The sequence below is a fragment of the Neofelis nebulosa genome, chromosome 1 (assembly GCF_028018385.1).
Source record: "Neofelis nebulosa isolate mNeoNeb1 chromosome 1, mNeoNeb1.pri, whole genome shotgun sequence".
Lineage (NCBI taxonomy): Eukaryota > Metazoa > Chordata > Mammalia > Carnivora > Felidae > Neofelis > Neofelis nebulosa.
In genome coordinates, this window is record NC_080782.1 from 165,019,614 (window position 1) to 165,039,017 (window position 19,404).

A 19,404-nucleotide genomic window follows, 5' to 3' on the forward strand; every position below is an offset into this window, starting at 1 on the left:
ACCTGAATGTGAGACAGGAAACCATCAAAACCTTAGAGGAGAAAGCAGGAAAAGACCTCTCTGACCTCAGCCGTAGCAATCTCTTACTCGGCACATCCCCAAAGGCAAGGGAATTAAAAGCAAAAGTGAATTACTGGGACCTTATGAAGATAAAAAGCTTCTGCACAGCAAAGGAAACAACCAACAAAACTAAAAGGCAACCAACGGAATGGGAAAAGATATTTGCAAATGACACATCGGACAAAGGGCTAGTATCCAAAATCTATAAAGAGCTCATCAAACTCCACACCCGAAAAACAAATAACCCAGTGAAGAAATGGGCAGAAAACATGAATAGACACTTCTCTAAAGAAGACATCCGGATGGCCAACAGGCACATGAAAAGATGTTCAACGTCGCTCCTCATCAGGAAAATACAAATCAAAACCACACTCAGATACCACCTCACGCCAGTCAGAGTGGCCAAAATGAAGAAATCAGGAGACTATAGATGCTGGAGAGGATGTGGAGAGACGGGAACCCTCTTGCACTGTTGGTGGGAATGCAAATTGGTGCAGCCGCTCTGGAAAGCAGTGTGGAGGTTCCTCAAAAAATTAAAAATAGACCTACCCTATGACCCAGCAATAGCACTGCTAGGAATTTATCCAAGGGATACAGGAGTACTGATGCATAGGGGCACTTGTACCCCAATGTTTATAGCAGCACTCTCAACAATCGCCAAATTATGGAAAGAGCCTAAATGTCCATCAACTGATGAATGGATAAAGAAATTGTGATTTATATACACAATGGAATACTACGTGGCAATGAGAAAGAATGAAATATGGCCTTTTGTAGCAACGTGGATGGAACTGGAGAGTGTGATGCTAAGTGAAATAAGCCATACAGAGAAAGACAGATACCATATGGTTTCACTCTTATGTGGATCCTGAGAAACGTAACAGAAACCCATGGGGGAGGGGAAGGGAAAAAAAAAAAAAAAAGAGGTTAGAGTGGGAGAGAGCCAAAGCATAAGAGACTGTTAAAAACTGAGAACAAACTGAGGGTTGATGGGGGGTGGGAGGGAGGGGAGGGTGGGTGATGGGTATTGAGGAGGGCACCTTTTGGGATGAGCACTGGGTGTTGTATGGAAACCAATTTGACAGTAAATTTCATATATTAAAAAATAAATAAATAAATAAATAAATAAAATAAAAATAAAAATAATAAATAAATAAAATCATGGTAATGGTTAAAGCTGTTACTCGGTGCATTAATAATGGAGCATGTGCATTAATATCACAAAGTTAATTTTAATATTATGATTATGATGTTTTGATAGAACTGTCTTTCCTTGTAATTCTGGGTACCATTTTTATTACATTAAAAGCACAATTTTGACAAGGAATCCACAGCTACACCAGGGGGGTTAGAAGGTAATAGGACATAAAAAGACCAGGGAGCCCTGACTTCATGCCAGCAGGGAGTTTTCACTGTCATAAAGGACCGCACATTCTAATCTCTAAATTGAGGCTACGCATCATGATATAAACTGCGGCCAGAAAGCTGATTGCATTGGCTAAGTCTTCACCCAGAAGTAAGGGATAAACCAGCACTACTGACATAACAAAGGGAGTCAGAAATAAAATTGTTTGATGTTTGCATCTCATGAATAATTCTTTTCCAACAGACCAAGTAAATACGTCCCAAGGCCAGATGTTATATATCAAAGTCTGGGACAAAAGAGTGAAGAACCAGCATCTTTATAATGTATCTGAAAGTCATTACTGTAGATGTTCAAAGAGCATCTATGCACTCAAACTCAGGAATGCATTTCCATATCCTCTGTAACAAGGCTTTTCTTGGGGGGGCGGATTGTATCCTTTTCTCAGGTTTTGTTTTCTTTTAAAAAGGGTATCCTTGTACAGCAAGAGATCTTTTTAAGAGAGCTACAGTAAGTTTGGTAATTTTGTCGCATGTTCTAACAAAGGAGAAAAAGGTATTGAGCCTTTCACTGATAGGTTCGTCATCTTTTGCACAATTTGACAGTGTGGGAAATGATTCTGAACCACAAGCAACAGTCCAACTCAGGATGTGGAAATCTGTGGACTGGCGTCTTCTTACTGTCGACCAACAACAGACAGGAACATACAATCCAGAGGAGAGCTCTGGGAAGGCAGTAATTAACATGATAGACTGATTGATTCCAACCAAAGAATCAAACTACATTACCGCTTGCTAAACACTGTGATCTTCAAGGGACAACTTCCTAGCCTCCCGATCACTACTAATTTCCTTGTGAAAAGCTCAATGATCAAAGATGATCATTTAGTTATTATACAACAATGATTTGCAATGTTTATGCTCTCTGCTCAATAGAATAAAGTCACAAAGAATGTCAAAATTGAAGATGGTGGAACTCGATCACAATTTATTGTTCTGTGTTGATTGATTCTTTCAATAGCTTCACTACCAAAGTACGTGGGTCCTTTGATTTGGCGATATTTGAAACACTTATGCAATTTTTATTTAGCAGTGATTTTTTAGAGGCATAAAAATCTGCAATATCTTAAGCCAAACAAAGACACAAAGGTCTACTGGGTTTCTGCGCTGTGTTAGGCATTGGTGCATTACACACATTAAAAGAACTATTACCCACTACAGTTTGGATTTTGAGCCCACCACTCCACTGCATCTTTCCTCGGTGAAAAGACCAGTGACCTCCCAGTACACAGTCCAAAGGTCAATTCACCACCTCCAGTCATTTGACCTCTCAGTGGTTATCTGATAGTCAACCGTTCCCCCCCAACACACCCCCTCCTTCTCCCCCTCCTCCTCCTCCTCCTCCTCATCATCATCATCATACTTCCTTTCCTTGGCTCCTGGGACATCTCATTCTCTTGGTTTTCCTCCTACCTTGAGAGTTTCTCCTTCCAGTCTTATTTCTGGATCTTCCTCTCCTTCCTAAGCATCGTGGCTCGGTCCTCAATTCTCTCTTCTTCTTCTGTGTCAGAAGTGTGATTTTATCCAGGGTCAAGGCTTTCAACGTCACATATATGCTAGTGTTCCCAAAAGTGATTCTGCAGTCCAGACGCCTCCTGAGTCCCAGACTCCAATATCCAACCACAAACCCAGCATCTCCATGAAGAAGGTTCAGAGTCACATCTAGCTCTGTGTTTCCCAAGCTGTCCTTGTCTTTTCTGCTCCAAGCTCATTTGGTCCTCAGCCCTCTCGGTCTCACCGGACACCAACTCCATCGCTGCAGGTGCTGAGGCTAAAAGTACGTGGAGTCCTTCTGCAATCGTCCTTTCTCCTACACCACCTGGCCATCAGGAAAACGCAGCGGATCTTCTTTTCACACGGACACAAGTCAGCCACTTCCCACAGCTTCGGCTTCCTGTAGCTTTGAGCTCCACCACCAACCACACCTCTCACCTGAACTCTCAGTGTCAGCCCTGCCCTTTGACAGTCCATCCATAACACAGCAGTCAGAGTGAGTGATGCTTTTAGAAGTGAAGCAAGGCTGTGCTCTCCTCAGGGCCCTCCCACGTGTTCCCGTCTCACTCAGAGTAAGTGCAGAGTCTTCACACAGGCACACAAACCCTGCAGGATCTGGTCCAGCTACCTCACTCCTTTCCTTTACTCTGCTTAGCTTCACAGGGCTCTGTGCTGTTTCTAAATCTTAATACACCCACTCCGGCCTCAGGGCGTTTGCACGTACCACTGTTCAGCCTGGAATGCTCCTAGGCACCCCTGCAGTGTGTGCAGACTTCTGTCAGGTCATTACTCAAACTTCCTCATCAGTGAGATCTTACCTGTGTACCTCCCAGCACGTCCTTATCTTATTCTTTTCTCCTTTGCATTTGTCATTATTAGCATGTTACACATTTAGCTCATTTATATGGTATATTATGTATCTTCCCCAAAGAAATGTAAGCCGATGATAAAAGGGCTTTTGTGGCTTTGTTCATTATTATTTTGTTCACAGGTTGGGGTTAATAAATTACTTCCTCAATAGATTAATTCGAGTATTTTTCCACTTGAATGTGATTTTTCAATAAACTGTAAACACGCTTTGTTCTCTTTGCTTATAACTTGGAGTTACGTTCTTGACAGTCTTTAGAAAACCTACAGTCCAAAGTCCGAAATCAGTATCTAGGAAGATTATTCTATCCAGAGGTCTCAGGGTGTTCGATTTGCATTTAATAAATCTAAAACCATATTGGGTCTCACACAAATTTTATCCATTTAGACAAGCCATTTCTCCCATCGCTGTGTTCAACCTCACACCTCCGGAAAAATGCAGAGTAGAACCTGAATCACTGGCTCCAGAGGCTTCCACGCATCCCACGCTCTGAGCGTCATACCCCCTTCTGCTAATCTACCTTCTCTCAGTGCTTCCCCCTGAGCCTCAGTACATTTACTTCCACGACAGTTAACTTTAACACAGGCATGCTCAGTGCAAGTCAATAGTGCCCAATGTTTCTTATTTTCATGACTAGACATTATGCTTATATGAGAATTAATCCAAATTTAATTGTACTGGTTTTTCATTACTGCCACTGTGCCCAATAGCTGTGGAAAAAAAGCAGTGCCAGGATTTCACTTGGATTTAGAAAGTCATTCCCCAGAGTGACCCGTAATTTGTTTTACGTAAAATGAAAAACGAGAACATTCTCCCATAAGTTCCATTTCAACAAATCACACTGACAAAGTAATGCCTAAAAATTATTCCAGGGGCGCCTGGGTGGCTCAGTCAGTTAAGCGTCCGATTCTTGATTTTGGCTCAGGTCGTGATCTCACAGGTTCGTAAGTTCCAGCCCCAAGTGAGACTCCAAGGTGACAGTGAGGTGCCTCCTTGGGATTCTCTGCATCTCCTTCTCTCTCTGTCCCTCTCCCGCTCTCTCAAAATAAATAAATACACTTTAAAAAATTACTGTAAATTTTTTAACAAAATGGAAGGGAGGCTTGAAGAAAATACATCAGCCTACAAACACTGGTTTTTCTCTGAGTGGCGACATAAGTGATTTCTGTTTCCGTCTTTGCGCACTTAACGTGTTTTCACGATTTTTACAATAAATATGCAGAACTTTTATGATCAGAAAAAAAAGACATTTGTAAATGTTAATTGCATCCAATTCCAGGCTTTAGAAATCAACTTAAATCCTCTACATCAGCAGTATTTCTGAGTCAGTTATATTAACTTACCAGCGTCACCCCATCATCATTTTTCTCATTGACATTTCCGCCATCGGACAAGAAGTGTTTGACATCTGTTAGCATGCTCACGGGTCTCTGCACCTTCAGCTGGCACAGTGAGGTCAGGTCCACGCCTACGGGGAAAACAGCCTTTGAAACAGAAGGCAGAGATGCTTCTCAGCCGCTGGGGGTCAAGCCTTAATTTTATCTCACTGTTCTTTCAACATGTTCCTCTTTGAAGCCCCTCTTCTGCTATGAATTCAAAGTCCGCATAATGGTTTCTCTCGGCACGCCTTCTATTTACCGCTAGAAAATAGTCTGGAATCAGTTTCCTCTGATTCTATCCCAAAGATGTGACATGACACTTTATCCATGGTAGGCTCTCAACATTCAACTGTCTTAGTATGGATCATCAATGTGCACTGCCCAAAGTAGTTTAAACCATTTGAATGGAACTGAAATGAGTTCTAAAACACGGTTTTTGCTCTCTATAATTTTCAGGCCAAAATAGTTGCTCCTAAAAGCAATAGAATAGAATAGAATAGAATAGAATAGAATAGAATAGAATAGAAATCTCTGGAATAGAAAACCACCTTTGGTGGGAAACGGAAAAATGTGAACAAAGTCTGTAGTTTAGTGAGTAGCATCATACCTGAGCTAACTCCGTACTCTGGATAAACGTACCACGTCTGTGTGGGGTGTTGGCATGGGGGAGCGGGGAGAAGGTGTACGGGAACTCTCAGGGATGTTTTGACAACTTCCCTGCAGATCTCAAATGTTTTCAAATTAAATGTAAAAAGATTCTCCAATCAAACATTTCATGGCAGTTCGCGTTAATAAAGAGAACTGAACTGAAGTTGAGGGAAGTCTGGAAGTCAGCCTTGCCGAGGAGGGGGATGGGCCATGGAAAGGTCAGGTCTGCTCCCCTCCTGTTGGTACCTGTTGTCAGCATTTATTCTCACCCACGCTTTCGTGTGAATCTCCACGGTAGCTCAGACCTTCACATTTATGCATCCCGTTCCCAGGAATGGTTCCTGGACATAACAGGTGTTTACTAAGGGGAAATAATCCACCTTATTCTCAGTGAAAGTATGATGATGATGATGATGATGATGATGATGATGATGATGATTAACACCTGCCTCTCAGCCAGTGGCTGCTAGAAATCAGCCACCTCTCTGATTCTCTCTCTCTCTCATGTGACTCAGTCCTTGCCACAAACAGGGAGGCTGGGTCGACACAGGGGACCCAAGCACCAATGCCAGAGTGTTCCTTCTGGCCATGCCAGTCTGTGCCTGACCTCTCCGGGCTGACTTTGGGAAAGGTATGTAACCTCTCTGGTCTTCTGCATCCACGGTCACTCAGGGAATGATATATATCCCAAAGAAGTGCAGCTACACTGACTACTTACGAGATCTGTCCACGGGGCAGAGATCATTCAACCTGTTGCACATCTGCCTTCATTTTCCCCTTAGAGCCTGGAACCTCCGCCCCCTGGTCCAGCTCTCTCTCAAATCCCGGATGAACATTGGGGGTCAGGCTTCCTGGATTTTAGTGTCGTGTCTTCTATTACTACTAGTAATAATAGTAGTAATAAGTATAATATATTATATATTCCACATATATTATGCATATTTTATTAACATAATATAATAAGTATAATAATATAATAGGTCTATTTTATACTAGTGACAATGGGAACAGGTAACTCATCTTCTGCCTCAGTTCCTCCATCTGCAAAATGGGGCTGCTACTTTTTGCTTCACCAGTGGTTATGAGGACAAACGACAACACATCGAGCACCTAACACAGTATTCGGCTTGCTGAATCGAGCAAGTACTCACTAGATGTGAGCTGTCCTTTATAGTCAGCTTTCTATTACATGGGCTGTACGCCATGCATTTGTTGTTTCTCTTTGCAATAAGGAGGCAGGCAAGACCCAAACAGAATAAAGCAAAATGCGCTATTTGAATAATGTAGTTTGTTTCAAATATTCTGTCCAAAGCAAACCCATTTCACTAGGAGGATGGGAGGGGGGAACCAATTACCAGCTTTGAAATTTCCACACGCCATTTCAGAAGAACTAACAGATTTCCCTAAGAGTTGCTTTGAGGTTTGTTAAGAACCAACTAAAACTATCACTCTATTCTCATTTTTAGGATTGTCGAATTTGACGTGTGAGTTAATTTTGGAAAATACTATTTCTCAAATGTCAGTGTTCAATTTTGCACACTGAAGTCGAAGAATCTGATGGCTACGTTATTCTAAGTTCTATAACATTGCAGTGTTTCCTGGAGTGGTACGTATCTTTTAGAGAATCATTTGCACACATCATTAAAACTGAGCTGTAAAAGAATAGAGCTCAGTGATAAAAGACACATTAAAGCAGATTAGAGATCACTCATTACCACATGTCATGAGAAAACAATCTATTTCAGCCACTGTTGTGAAGGTATCAGAGGGGAATATTATGATATTGTATCTTATTATTTTCAAACTTCATTTTGAGTCAAATATGATACCACGTAAGATGCGATTTTAGATTTTTGATATATGTTCAGGAAACAAGCAGAAGTCTATTTTCAGCAAGACAATGGAACAGAAATTCCCTCTCTTCTTGCTCAAAAGTCTTAAGCTACTCCAGGAAAAATATAACCAACAGACCATAATAAGCCTATTTTATAATGGATAATAGGCCAAGCCTGTCTTTTTTAAAAGAAATTAAGTTTTATTTTCATCTTGTTCTCTGAAAAAAAAAAAAAAACTAATACAGGTCCTGATTGGATTTATTATTTTGACAGGAATTCATTAATTTTTTTTCAAAATGAACACATTTAGGAAATATTTAGGAAATAAGAAAAACATCATTTGCTTGAAATTTACAAGTTATTACATGTGATACTAATTACTATTGCCTGAGTACATTTGATAACATCAGGTGATATGTAAAACTGAAATCACATTGACACATCAAGTCAGTCTAAACCCTATCTTAACTTTCCTTAACTGTCTCTCTCAAGACAATATTGTTTTTTTTGTAACAATTCAACTTTTCTTTTTCTCCATTACCCATTTTGTATTGGGGGTAGTCTGTCACTCTGATGTGACCCGCCCCGTGACTATAGCACATCATTTTCTTAGTTTCTAGAATTGGAAGTAAGGATGCTCTGAGCAAGCAAATAAAGGGAGATGATTCTAGAAAAAAGAAACAAACATGCTCAAGCCAAAAGGCTGTTATAACCCTCTACCCCATCCCTTCCATCAGTCCTACCAGATGCACAACGTAGGACCGTCCCCAGCAAACTGGGATACACTCCCACCTTGACAATGGGTGATTCTGAAGAGGGTGGTGCAGGATTGGCATTTCAAATTAATTTTACTAAGTGGAAGAAATATACAAGGTCACTATGGACTGAATAATCGGGGAGTCTCTAAAGGAATTATCAGGAATACTACTCAGCGGTGAAAACGAATGAAATGTTGCCATTTGCAACAACATGGATGGAACTAGAGGGTATTATGCTAACTGAAATAAGTCGGAGAAAGATAAATATGTGATTTCACTCATATGTGGAATTTAAGAAAACACAACAGATGAACACAGGGGAAGGGAAGGAAAAATAAGATAAAAACAGAGAGGGAGGCAAACCATAAGAGACTCTTAAATACAGAGAACAAATGAGGGTTGCTGGAAGGGAGGTGGGTTGGGGGCTAAATGGGGGATGGGCATTAAGGAGGACACTTGTTGAGATGAGCACTGGGTGTTACATGGAAGTGATGAATCACTGGGTTCTATTCCTGAATCCAATACTACACTGCATGTTAACTTACTTGATTTTAAATTAAAAAAAAAAAAAGAAAAGAAAAGAATAATCAGGGAAGGCTAAGCCAGTTTCTCAGGCTGTTTCCACAACAGAAAGCCCAAGGTTTTAACGAAGATAGCAACGGCACAATGGGTGAGGGATGCAGACATATTAGGGGGATGTCAAGGAAGGAGAATCTATAAAATTTGGTGACAATTTGATGTGAGGGATTTAGGAAAAGAGAAGTGACATTCAGATACTTGGATTCCTGGCCGTAAAGGTAAAATGGACTCTTGGTAGGGCATGAAACTTCCATATTGGGCATGTTATCCCAAACCGCCTGATACCCAAGGCAAGATACTTAAGAACAGTGCACACGACAAGGCAGAAGGTCTTCTAAGAGATTTGAGCCACAGGAGTAATCTTGGGAGCAGGCAGGTGGTCACAACACAAGGAACAGGGTGAGATGAACCAGAGAACATTCTGGCATCTGCCTGTGCAGTCACACTTCCAAAGGAAGTAAGTGGGAGCTCAAAGAGAATGGAGGACGGTAGGTATGGAATGATCACTGCAGGTGAGCGAGGTTTCGTGGGAGAGTGTGATGGAAGTCAAGGGAACACTACAGGGCGATGAGGGAACACAGACAGGAGAACGGAAGGGTGATCAGCCAATAGAGAGCCAAGCAGGCAATGGCCATCTTTGGAAGGACATTTCCAGCAGGGGCAGAGGCTGAACTTCAGTGGGCTAAGGAGAGGAGATTAGGAGCTCAGGAGAATAAGTGTGAGCTTTTTTTTCTAAAGGATGAATTTCGAAGGAAGGAGAAAGGGCATGCACAGCAAAGTGAAAAGAATCCATGTATATATCTTTACCCATGCATCTGTCCTGGACCACCTTGTGCCTCCCCCCGTCCCCCCTGCAGTGCTTTCTTCCCTCGCTCGATCATTTTGCAATCGGTTGCCTTCTCTGAAAGCCAACTGGCTCGCCTCGCTCTGCCGATCCAATATGCATCAAGTCCTCAGCCAGCCCTCTGTGGCTGTCTCGTTTTCCAGCCCAGGAAGCCCAGGCGGTGAGCTGAGGTTAATTGCTGTGCCCGGGTGTATGCTGTATGTTGGTGGTGACAGTACAATTAGAACCTGTGACCAGCGATTTGCCATGTAATCAACTTCCTCACAACCTCGCCTGCCTCCTGCCACACGCGTCCTGATGGGACAGCGTGCTAAGTACTCAGCCTGGAAACTGTATGGTGCGCAGAGAATATTCGAGGATGACAGCCGCCTGGTTCTGAGAATGTGGTTCTGAAACACTGAGCGCCAAACGGTAATACGCATCGAGTCAGGGAATCTTAGAAATGTCTAAGGATGTCAGCCCATACTGTCATGGCAGATAACCCTGAAAGCACGCCAGCGAGGAGGCCAGAGAATAAATCAAATGGGTGTGGCAGCTGACACAGACACGTAGGAGGGACCCAGGCAGAATAGGAGCACACCGTGCACGAGGCGAGGGAGGGGCAGACGGTCCTGAGGCACAGGCCAGCACACCAGCAGTGACAAATGGAAAACAGAATTAAAAATTTAGGGGATATTAAGTTGAATCTGTTCCAGCAAACATGTATTTTACAAACTGATTGTGACAGCCATCGTCGTGACAGATTTTCTCCTAACCATCGAGAATCTGTGCCTCCCTCTCTTTCTTTGCCCTCAGTCACATTCAAAATCACTTATTTTTCTTTGCATAAGATAGATAATACTGCCTTTGTAAATTTCAAATTTTCTTATCGAACAAAATCCTTGAATGCGTGGGAAAGGTTTTTAAGTCAAGTTAGTTCTTTTGCAAATAAAGGTAACTTCATTTCAGTTTTCAAAGAGAACTATTTACTACCGTGGCTATTAGAAACTCAGAGTAAGGAAGGAAGAAATCTCCTAATAGAAATGGCTCAGCTAATAACACAACTGAGCTGTTTGTGCAAATTCAGAAGCGTGCATGGTGAAGTCCAAGTTTCACAAAGGCCGAAACAATAAACTTCACAGCAGTGGGATGTGCAAACATAACTTCAAGTCTCAATCCCTTTAGCAATAATGGAACCTGTCCCCAGCAAGTTGCCGCTGACAAGAGGTTCAGAGATCTGAATGTGACCCTCACATAAGGAGCAGATACAAGGAGTGAGGGAGGTGCCTCCATCACCCCGGCCGGGACTCGGTGACCTTCCGTAGGACAGCTGGGCTCACGGCTCACATTGTCCCTAATGAAGATAACAGTACTTAACCCACTCTCAGAATTCATGAGATTACTTTTTTAAGAACCCCTGGCTGTGAAGTGCTAATTATTATTATTATTCTAAGCCATCCTCAGAATAAACCTTTTGATACGAGAGATCTGGAGGAGGCAAAGAGCACAGGGAAAAAAGAGGCAGATGTGAGGGCTTTTCTTAGAATCGAGAAGGACAGAGTGACAAGCACTGCGTGGCTCTTAAAACTTTTAAACTTCTCTGACAAAAGATCATACTTGAAGGGTCTGGAATTTCTTTGTTGTTATTTATACCTAAACAAAAAGAGGGGGCGGGGAAGTGGCAAACTTCTTCAGTCGCATACCATATCGGGCTCAGGATTTCAAACACCTCCCACTTTGCCAATGCTGAACTTGCTCATGAAATTATACGTTTAGTCTGTGCAATTAAATATTCTTTGGGAAGGAATCTATCTGGGAGCTCTACTCATCTTTTCAGGCTAGCAACATGACCAGGGCACTTCCTTCTGACATTTGTGTTTCCACGTGTCACCAACAGTGGATGCTGTGCAAGCTGCCCTTGACTTAAGTCCTCCCTCACTGGCACTCACAAGGACTACCCGCTCCTAAGAGAATACACTTCAGATGACCTCGCTCTCGTTAACTCAGAATTCAGTTATGCTGGTTCACTTCCCTTGCCCTCCCAGTGGAGAACAGATTATAATTACAAACCCAGTCCCACTAATTATGGACTTTAGATGCTTGTTAAAATGTTCCTTCATTCTTGGCCTCTAGATTTCTGCTGCCTTGCAAAACTGCCTTGACTAAACCAATGAGGCATCGCAGGGGGAACAATGAAATTCTATATAGAGAAAAAATACTTCATTTTACACAATCTAGGGAAACCACATCGATCTGAAATCGTGTGTGCGTGCCTAAAAAATAGATAAAATATACATTTGTAATTCTACCACACTGTCTTTAAATCTATCTCTCTATAGTTTTTCACAGCAACTGCCTACCATTTTCATCCAGATAGGTCAACAGGATGGAGCTAGATTCTGTCCCTTCCATGGCATAATCCAAGGGGATATTTCCATTAACATCCTGGAGAAGGACATTGGCTCCAGCCTGTAAGCGAAAAAGAACAAATATAACATTATGTATACTGGTAACAAAGAAAGCGGGTTTCACTTCTGCATTAGTTGGGAAACAGATCCAGAAAAGTCTGTCTTAGATAAAACCCTGTAGAAGCATGTGGGACACTGTAATTACTTTTTAAGACAAATGTAATAAATACTTTGTGAGAAACTCCAACAGGCTAAGAATGTTCAACTAACGTTGGCAAGGCCTTAGCCCTGGCTTCTTCCTCCCACCCCTCTTGCTACACCCAAGATATCCGATCCTTGCTGTGGAACCAACCGCACCTCTGCGTTGGTTGCCTCGATTCTAACAGAGCAGAAGGTCCCCATGCCTTTGGAGGGTCTCCACAGAGAACTCTTCCGTGAACTTTGATCTTCCCCCCAAACTATCCTATAAGCTCTTCAAGCACTTTGCTCTCTACAGAAAGTCATCGGAGAGCTGTTCTCACACTACCATGTTTTAATAAAGGCCTGGGCTAGTGGCTTCTGGTTGTTTTTCTTTTCTCTTTACAGAAACTATTTTTTTTAAAAAGCACAATCTGTAGATATTAATGAAATATATTAAATATGGCCATTACATAGCTTTTTGCTTCAAAGCACCCTTCATCAAGCACCTCTGAGGATGCATGTTTCCCTCCCGCCCATCCCAGCTTAAACACAATGACGGTTTTACTTTCCCTTTTCTCCAAGGACATGGCACAAGCACATACCACTGACCAAGGGATGAGTTCACTGAACTCAGGCCAGACGAATGAATGTCTTCCCCTATTCTTTTTACTGAATACAAGTCTGTGATGCCATATTTATAAAGTTCATATACTGTCCAAGTTCACGTTACATAAAAAGGTATATAACATTCATAATCTTATATACTACAATGTGGGATTTTGTCCTCTGTGATTCTAGATGTATATTCAATAAACAACCTTCCTATACATTACCAAGTCCGCACAGGTTTTCCAAAGGGCTGCTCTAGAGACATGGGAAAGACGGAAGTAAACATAGACCAAAGTGGCAAAATAGTGTACCTCTTAATATCTGCCCTGAATAAACTATGCCACTCACCTCACCATCTTGAGTGTGCCACGTTATATTTTCTGTGACCACATGAAGATACTCCTCTATTTGAACAAATTAAGTTATATATTTCAGATTTTCACTTTGGTAAGGAAGCATGTGCTTTTAAGGTCCTGAAAACTTCAAACTAAGTCTTCGTAGTGCATTTAATATTTTTAGTTATTCACAGTTTGAAAAGAAATTATTCGAGGCAACATTGTTCAGTAGACTTTGCTAATGATTCCTCTCCTTTAGTGGCCAACCAGGAGAATAAGATTTTGCATACCTACCCAAGGATCAATTGTTAAAGAGCCAATTAAGAGAGAACTACAGGGTCTCATTATTGATTTCAATACTAATAGGCAGAAGTAAATCTAGTTATTCTCTTTTCCCAATGCATAAATATTTCCAATATAACCTTATCTACGCCAAACATCTGGACGCAAGGCAACAGCGAATATACGTATCATCATGTATCGTCAATAACAACAGAAATGAGTAGGACACAACCTGGTGCTGAGGGAGACTGTGCACTTCGAGAGAATACGTTCTACTCTACAAGAAGTAATGAGGCTCTTTCAAAACAAGTCTGAAGGTGACCTCTGATGCTGAATATAGTCGCGGGGCTCGTTTGCTTCAATTCCCACCCACTTGTCACTCAGCAGTCTGCATCGCTGATCTCTCAGGGGTTCCCTGTACAGAAGCCCATCTTCCCGGGGGGCAGGAACTTCCCTCATCAAAGATCGGAGTTTAGTCCCCATTATCTGCACCCCCTCCCCCAACCTGCCTCAGTGCCTGGCACATACAAGGCACTGAAAAAAGATTGAGTGAAACAAACTGAAAAATAAGGAGCCAAAAACCGAACTTAACCTAATTATTACAAATTAAGGCAGAGAACTATAATTTTTAGGTAAATTCTTTTTAACTAAATTTCCTGACCTTTATTTTCAAGGGCACATGAATAAAATTACAAAATCACTATAGGCATACTTAAATTTCCTGCCTTCACTCTTTTTTTTTCAATATATGAAATTTATTGTCAAATTGGTTTCCATACAACACCCAGTGCTCATCCCAAAAGGTGCCCTCCTCAATACCCATCACCCACCCTCCCCTCCCTCCCACCCCCCATCAACCCTCAGTTTGTTTTCAGTTTTTAAGAGTCTCTTATGCTTTGGCTCTCTCCCACTCTAACCTCTTTTTTTTCCCCTCCCCCATGGGTTTCTGTTAAGTTTCTCAGGATCCACATAAGAGTGAAAACATATGGTATCTGTCTTTCTCTGTATGGCTTATTTCACTTAGCATCACACTCTCCAGTTCCATCCACGTTGCTACAAAGGGCCATATTTCATTCTTTCTCATGGCCATGTAGTACTCCATTGTGCATATAAACCACAATTTCTTTATCCATTCATCAGTTGATGGACATTTAGGCTCTTTCCATAATTTGGCTATTGTTGAGAGTGCTGCTATAAACATTGGGGTACGAGTGCCCCTATGCATCAGTACTCCTGTATCCCTTGGATAAATTCCTAGCAGTGCTATTGCTGGGTCATATGGTAGGTCTATTTTTAATTTTCTGAGGAACTTCCACACTGTTTTCCAGAGCGGCTGCACCAATTTGCATTCCCACCAACAGTGCAAGAGGGTTCCCGTTTCTCCACATCCTCGCCAGCATCTATAGTCTCCTGATTTGTTCATTTTGGCCACTCTGACTGACGTGAGGTGATATCTGAGTGTGGTTTTGATTTGTATTTTCCTGATGAGGAGCGACGTTGAGCATCTTTTCATGTGCCTGTTGGCCATCCGGATGTCTTCTTTAGAGAAGTGTCTATTCATGTTTTCTGCCCATTTCTTCACTGGCTTATTTGTTTTTCAGGTGTGGAGTTTGGTGAGCTCTTTATAGATTTTGGATACTAGCCCTTTGTCCGATATGTCATTTGCAAATATCTTTTCCCATTCCGTTGGTTGCCTTTTAGTTTTGTTGGTTGTTTCCTTTGCTTTGCAGAAGCTTTTTATCTTCATAAGGTCCTAGTAGTTCATTTTTGCTTTTAATTCCCTTGCCTTTGGCGATGTGTCGAGTAAAAGATTGCTATGGCTGAGGTCAAAGAGGTCTTTTCCTGCTTTCTCCTCTAGGGTTTTGATGGTTTCTTGTCTCACATTCAGGTCCTTTACCCATTTTGAGTTTATCTTTGTGAATGGTGTGAGAAAGTGGTCTACTTTCAACCTTTTGCATGTTGCTGTCCAGTTCTCCCAGCACCATTTGTTAAAGAGACTGTCTTTTTTCCATTGGATGTTCTTTCCTGCTTTGTCAAAGATGAGTTGGCCATACGTTTGTGGGTCTAGTTCTGGGGTTTCTATTCTATTCCACTGGTCTATGTGTCTGTTTTTGTGCCAATACCATGCTGTCTTGATGATGACAGCTTTGTAGTAGAGGCTAAAGTCTGGGATTGTGATGCCTCCTGCTTTGGTCTTCTTCTTCAAAATTACTTTGGCTATTCGGGGCCTTTTGTGGTTCCATATGAATTTTAGGATTGCTTGTTCTAGTTTCGAGAAGAATGTTGGTGCAATTTTGATTGGGATTGCATTGAATGTGTAGATAGCTTTGGGTAGTATTGACATTTTGACAATATTTATTCTTCCAATCCATGAGCATGGAATGTCTTTCCATTTCTTTATATCTTCTTCAATTACCTTCATAAGCTTTCTATAGTTTTCAGCATACAGATCTTTTACATCTTTGGTTAGATTTATTCCTAGGTATTTTATGCTTCTTGGTGCAATTGTGAATGGGATCCCATTCACAACTGCCTTCACTCTTTTAGATGGACGTTTGTGACTTCCTTCCTTCCTTCCTCCCTCTCCCTCTTCCCCTCCCTCTCTCTCCCTTTCTCCTTCTCTCTTTCTCCTCTTCCCTCTCATTCTTCCCTCCTCTTCTTCTTTCTAACACTGGACAGTGTGAGCGCCCCACCTGCATCAGGGGTCCTGATGCTGGGTATATCTTGAATTACACTTCTGAAATCTTACCTCTGTTTAAAAAAAAAAAAAACAAGAACAGGGAAAAAAAACCCACCATTGAGAAGATTCATGACTGGTTATTACTCTTAGTGTGAATGGCTCAAGTGTTAATGTGCACTTTTAGTTGTTAATGGATCCCACTGGAACTGAAGGGTGAGGGCTTGCAAAATAGGACTTCTCAAAATGTCAGAGACTTGCCACTATACCATCAGGATGGTCTAATGTCCAGAAAACAGAAAGGGAAGTGAGGTTGGGAATTAGCAACATTTATAAGGTATTGTGTTAGTACTTGTTTTTCTTAAAAAATACTTTGAGCCACTCAGTAATATAGAATGAACTTTTTTCAGTTTTGCAAAGCGAGAGCCATTAAGTGAGTCAATAAAAGTATCAGTCTGACATTGTCCATTTTTAATATGGAAATTTCAAAACACATGTATTCTAAAATATATTTATTTTTTTTCTCTTCTGGACATGATATTCCTCAATGCTTTTTAGAAATGTTCCTTTTACATTTCAAATTTCATTCCACTGATGCTGAATCCACCAAGTGGTTTTTCAGCTAGGAGGATAAAAGTCGGGGAAAAGTGCTCGTGAACTGGTGCACATATTAATTACAGTGTTTCCGTGGATACGGGGCTCACTATTTTCAGTACAGAACGTGGGTAACAACAGCAAACTTTAATTGCCCCACGTGTTGGTGTGTGTATCCCACTGTAAGCACACTCTTTTATTTCAGGGCATGAGAAGCAGGACGATGGGAAGGTGTTAGACTAGATTTTCAAATACAGGACAAAGAATGCCCAAGGTTGGGGGTGCCTGGGTGGCTCAGTCGGTTGGGCGTCCGACTTTGGCTCAGGTCATGGACTCGCGGTTTGTGGGTTTGAGCCCCGCGTCGGGCTCTGTGCTGACAGCTCGGAGCCTGGAGCCTGCTTCGGATTCTGTGTCTTCACCTCTCTCTGTCCCTCCCATACTCATGCTCTGTCTCTCAATAATAAATAAACGTTAAAAAAAAATGCCCAAGGCGGCACTCGTTCTATTATACAAGAACAACAGCCTTAGCCATCACCACACATTTTCTAAAGCTTAAACAATATTTTTAAATAACCGAATGCTGTACTTTATAAAAACATATGGCTTAGGAGACGGCTGCGTTAAAAGGCTGGTGAGAGCGAGACTAGATGGAAGAGATAGATACTTTCTCGTTTATATTCGGTGCCCATGAACACCCTAAGTCCCGGGGCGTGTGTGCGTGTGCGTGTGCGTGTGCGTGCGTGTGAAGCATCTTCCTAGTTTTACATTCCTACGCCTAATCACCAGATGTCAGATTTCTTATCCTGACGGTAGTTATTATCCTTTAATGAAAGAAGGCATTCCAAATTAAGAAAAACGTGCATCAGTGGGAACAGCTCAACCAAGATGTTATATTCGTGCGATATAGACTGTGAAGCAAGTCCTTTGGTTTGGTTTTGAGACCATCAGTCATACGGTGATTGGTTTCCATCGGGCAAGTGAAAGCAGTCGATGTTATCTATGCCAAAGCCCACTCCTCACATACTTTCTGCAGGTGCGGCCTGAACAGTTCCCACAAGGAGCCCTGAGGACATTTTCTCTAAGGAAGGCCACCCCACCTCCAATTGTCCTCACCTATGTCCCTAGAGTATTGGAAATGGAACTCAAATACATCAACCCCCCACCCCTCCTCCCAGACAGGAATCTCACCTCTTGCCTATCAGATAACCTATGAACGCATAAGTGCACCTTTCTTGTAAGCAACATTTTCCTGGTTTGCTTTCTGTAACAATTTAATGTCAGTGAATATACTTGCCAATTCGTTCATTGAGTAGTGATTCTCTAACACATGAATACTGAAATTGATGGCATCTGAATATTTGCTTAATTGGCTTCAGCAAATACCACTTTTTATACGCCAACACTTTCTGGCAACTTTTTATCTTGGTATAATTTCAAATTCAGTTAAAGCTGCAAGAGTAATGCCAAGAAACCCTGTGTACCTGTTATGAGTTGAATTGCGTCCCCCTACCAAGAAATGTGGACGTCCCAGGGGCCTAGTACCTGTGAATGTGGACTCATGTGGAAACAGGACGGGTGCAGATGTCATCAGGTGAGTTAAGAGGAGGCCATGTTGGAGTAAGTAGTGGGACAAGTATTCTTATAGGGAGAGGGGCTTCGGGGACGCACACACACACAGAGAAGGCAGCCAGGTGAAGACAGAGGCAGATATGGGGGGCGATACAGCCACCAGCCAAGGACCAGCAGGTGCCCCCGGGAAGTGGACCAGATGAGGAAGGAACCTCTCCTGTAGGTTTCCGAGGGGGCGCGGCTTTGCGGACCTTGACTCCAGCCTCCAGAACTGTGGAATGACCAACTTCTGTTGCTTTAAGCCCCACACCAGTTTGTGGTAGTTTATTACGGCAACCCCAGGAAACCAATACTCTGCCCTCTACCCAAATTCGCCAAAGTATACTTTCCTCCTACTTTTGCACTATTTTCCCCAAATCTCTTAAAAGTGAGTCAACAGGCACCACACATCCCTTTACCTCTAATATTTTAGTGTATATTTCATAAGAATAAGGATAAGTCTCATGCATACAAGTTATCAAAATCAGAAAATTTAGCATTACTACTATTACCTAAACCACCCTGCACACCCAAATTGGCGTTACCTTTTCCTACTGTATTGTTGACCGCTATTTCCCCAGCCCGGGAGGTAACCCACGATCCCCCGGCACAGATACTTGTCCTTTTTCTTTAGTTCCACCCAATTTGGGACACCTCTTCAGTCTTCTCAAGACCTTCTCTCATATGTGTTACGAGGTTTTTCGCAGGGAAACCAGAGAGGGGATAGCATATTCTTCCCATCATACCCTATCAGATGGCACAGGATGTCCCTTGGTCCCATCAGTGATGAAGTGAACCTTGATCACTGGCAGGGGTGAGGTTTGCCAGGTGTTTGCAGGGCAGAA

General features: G+C 42.1%; 1 protein-coding gene across 2 annotated transcripts in view; it reads right to left on the bottom strand.

Annotated features, from left to right (window-relative positions):
- The window catches only part of MYO16 (myosin XVI), a 616,506-nt gene that overhangs the window by 366,084 nt on the left and 231,018 nt on the right, over positions 1-19,404 (bottom strand). For both annotated transcript variants that reach the window (XM_058742988.1, XM_058742979.1), the window contains exons 5-6: positions 12,227-12,335; positions 5,188-5,312 (exon numbers count right to left, since the gene is read on the bottom strand). In XM_058742988.1, the coding sequence (XP_058598971.1) occupies positions 5,188-5,312; positions 12,227-12,335 (234 nt within the window). The remainder of the gene's footprint in view (positions 1-5,187; positions 5,313-12,226; positions 12,336-19,404) is intronic.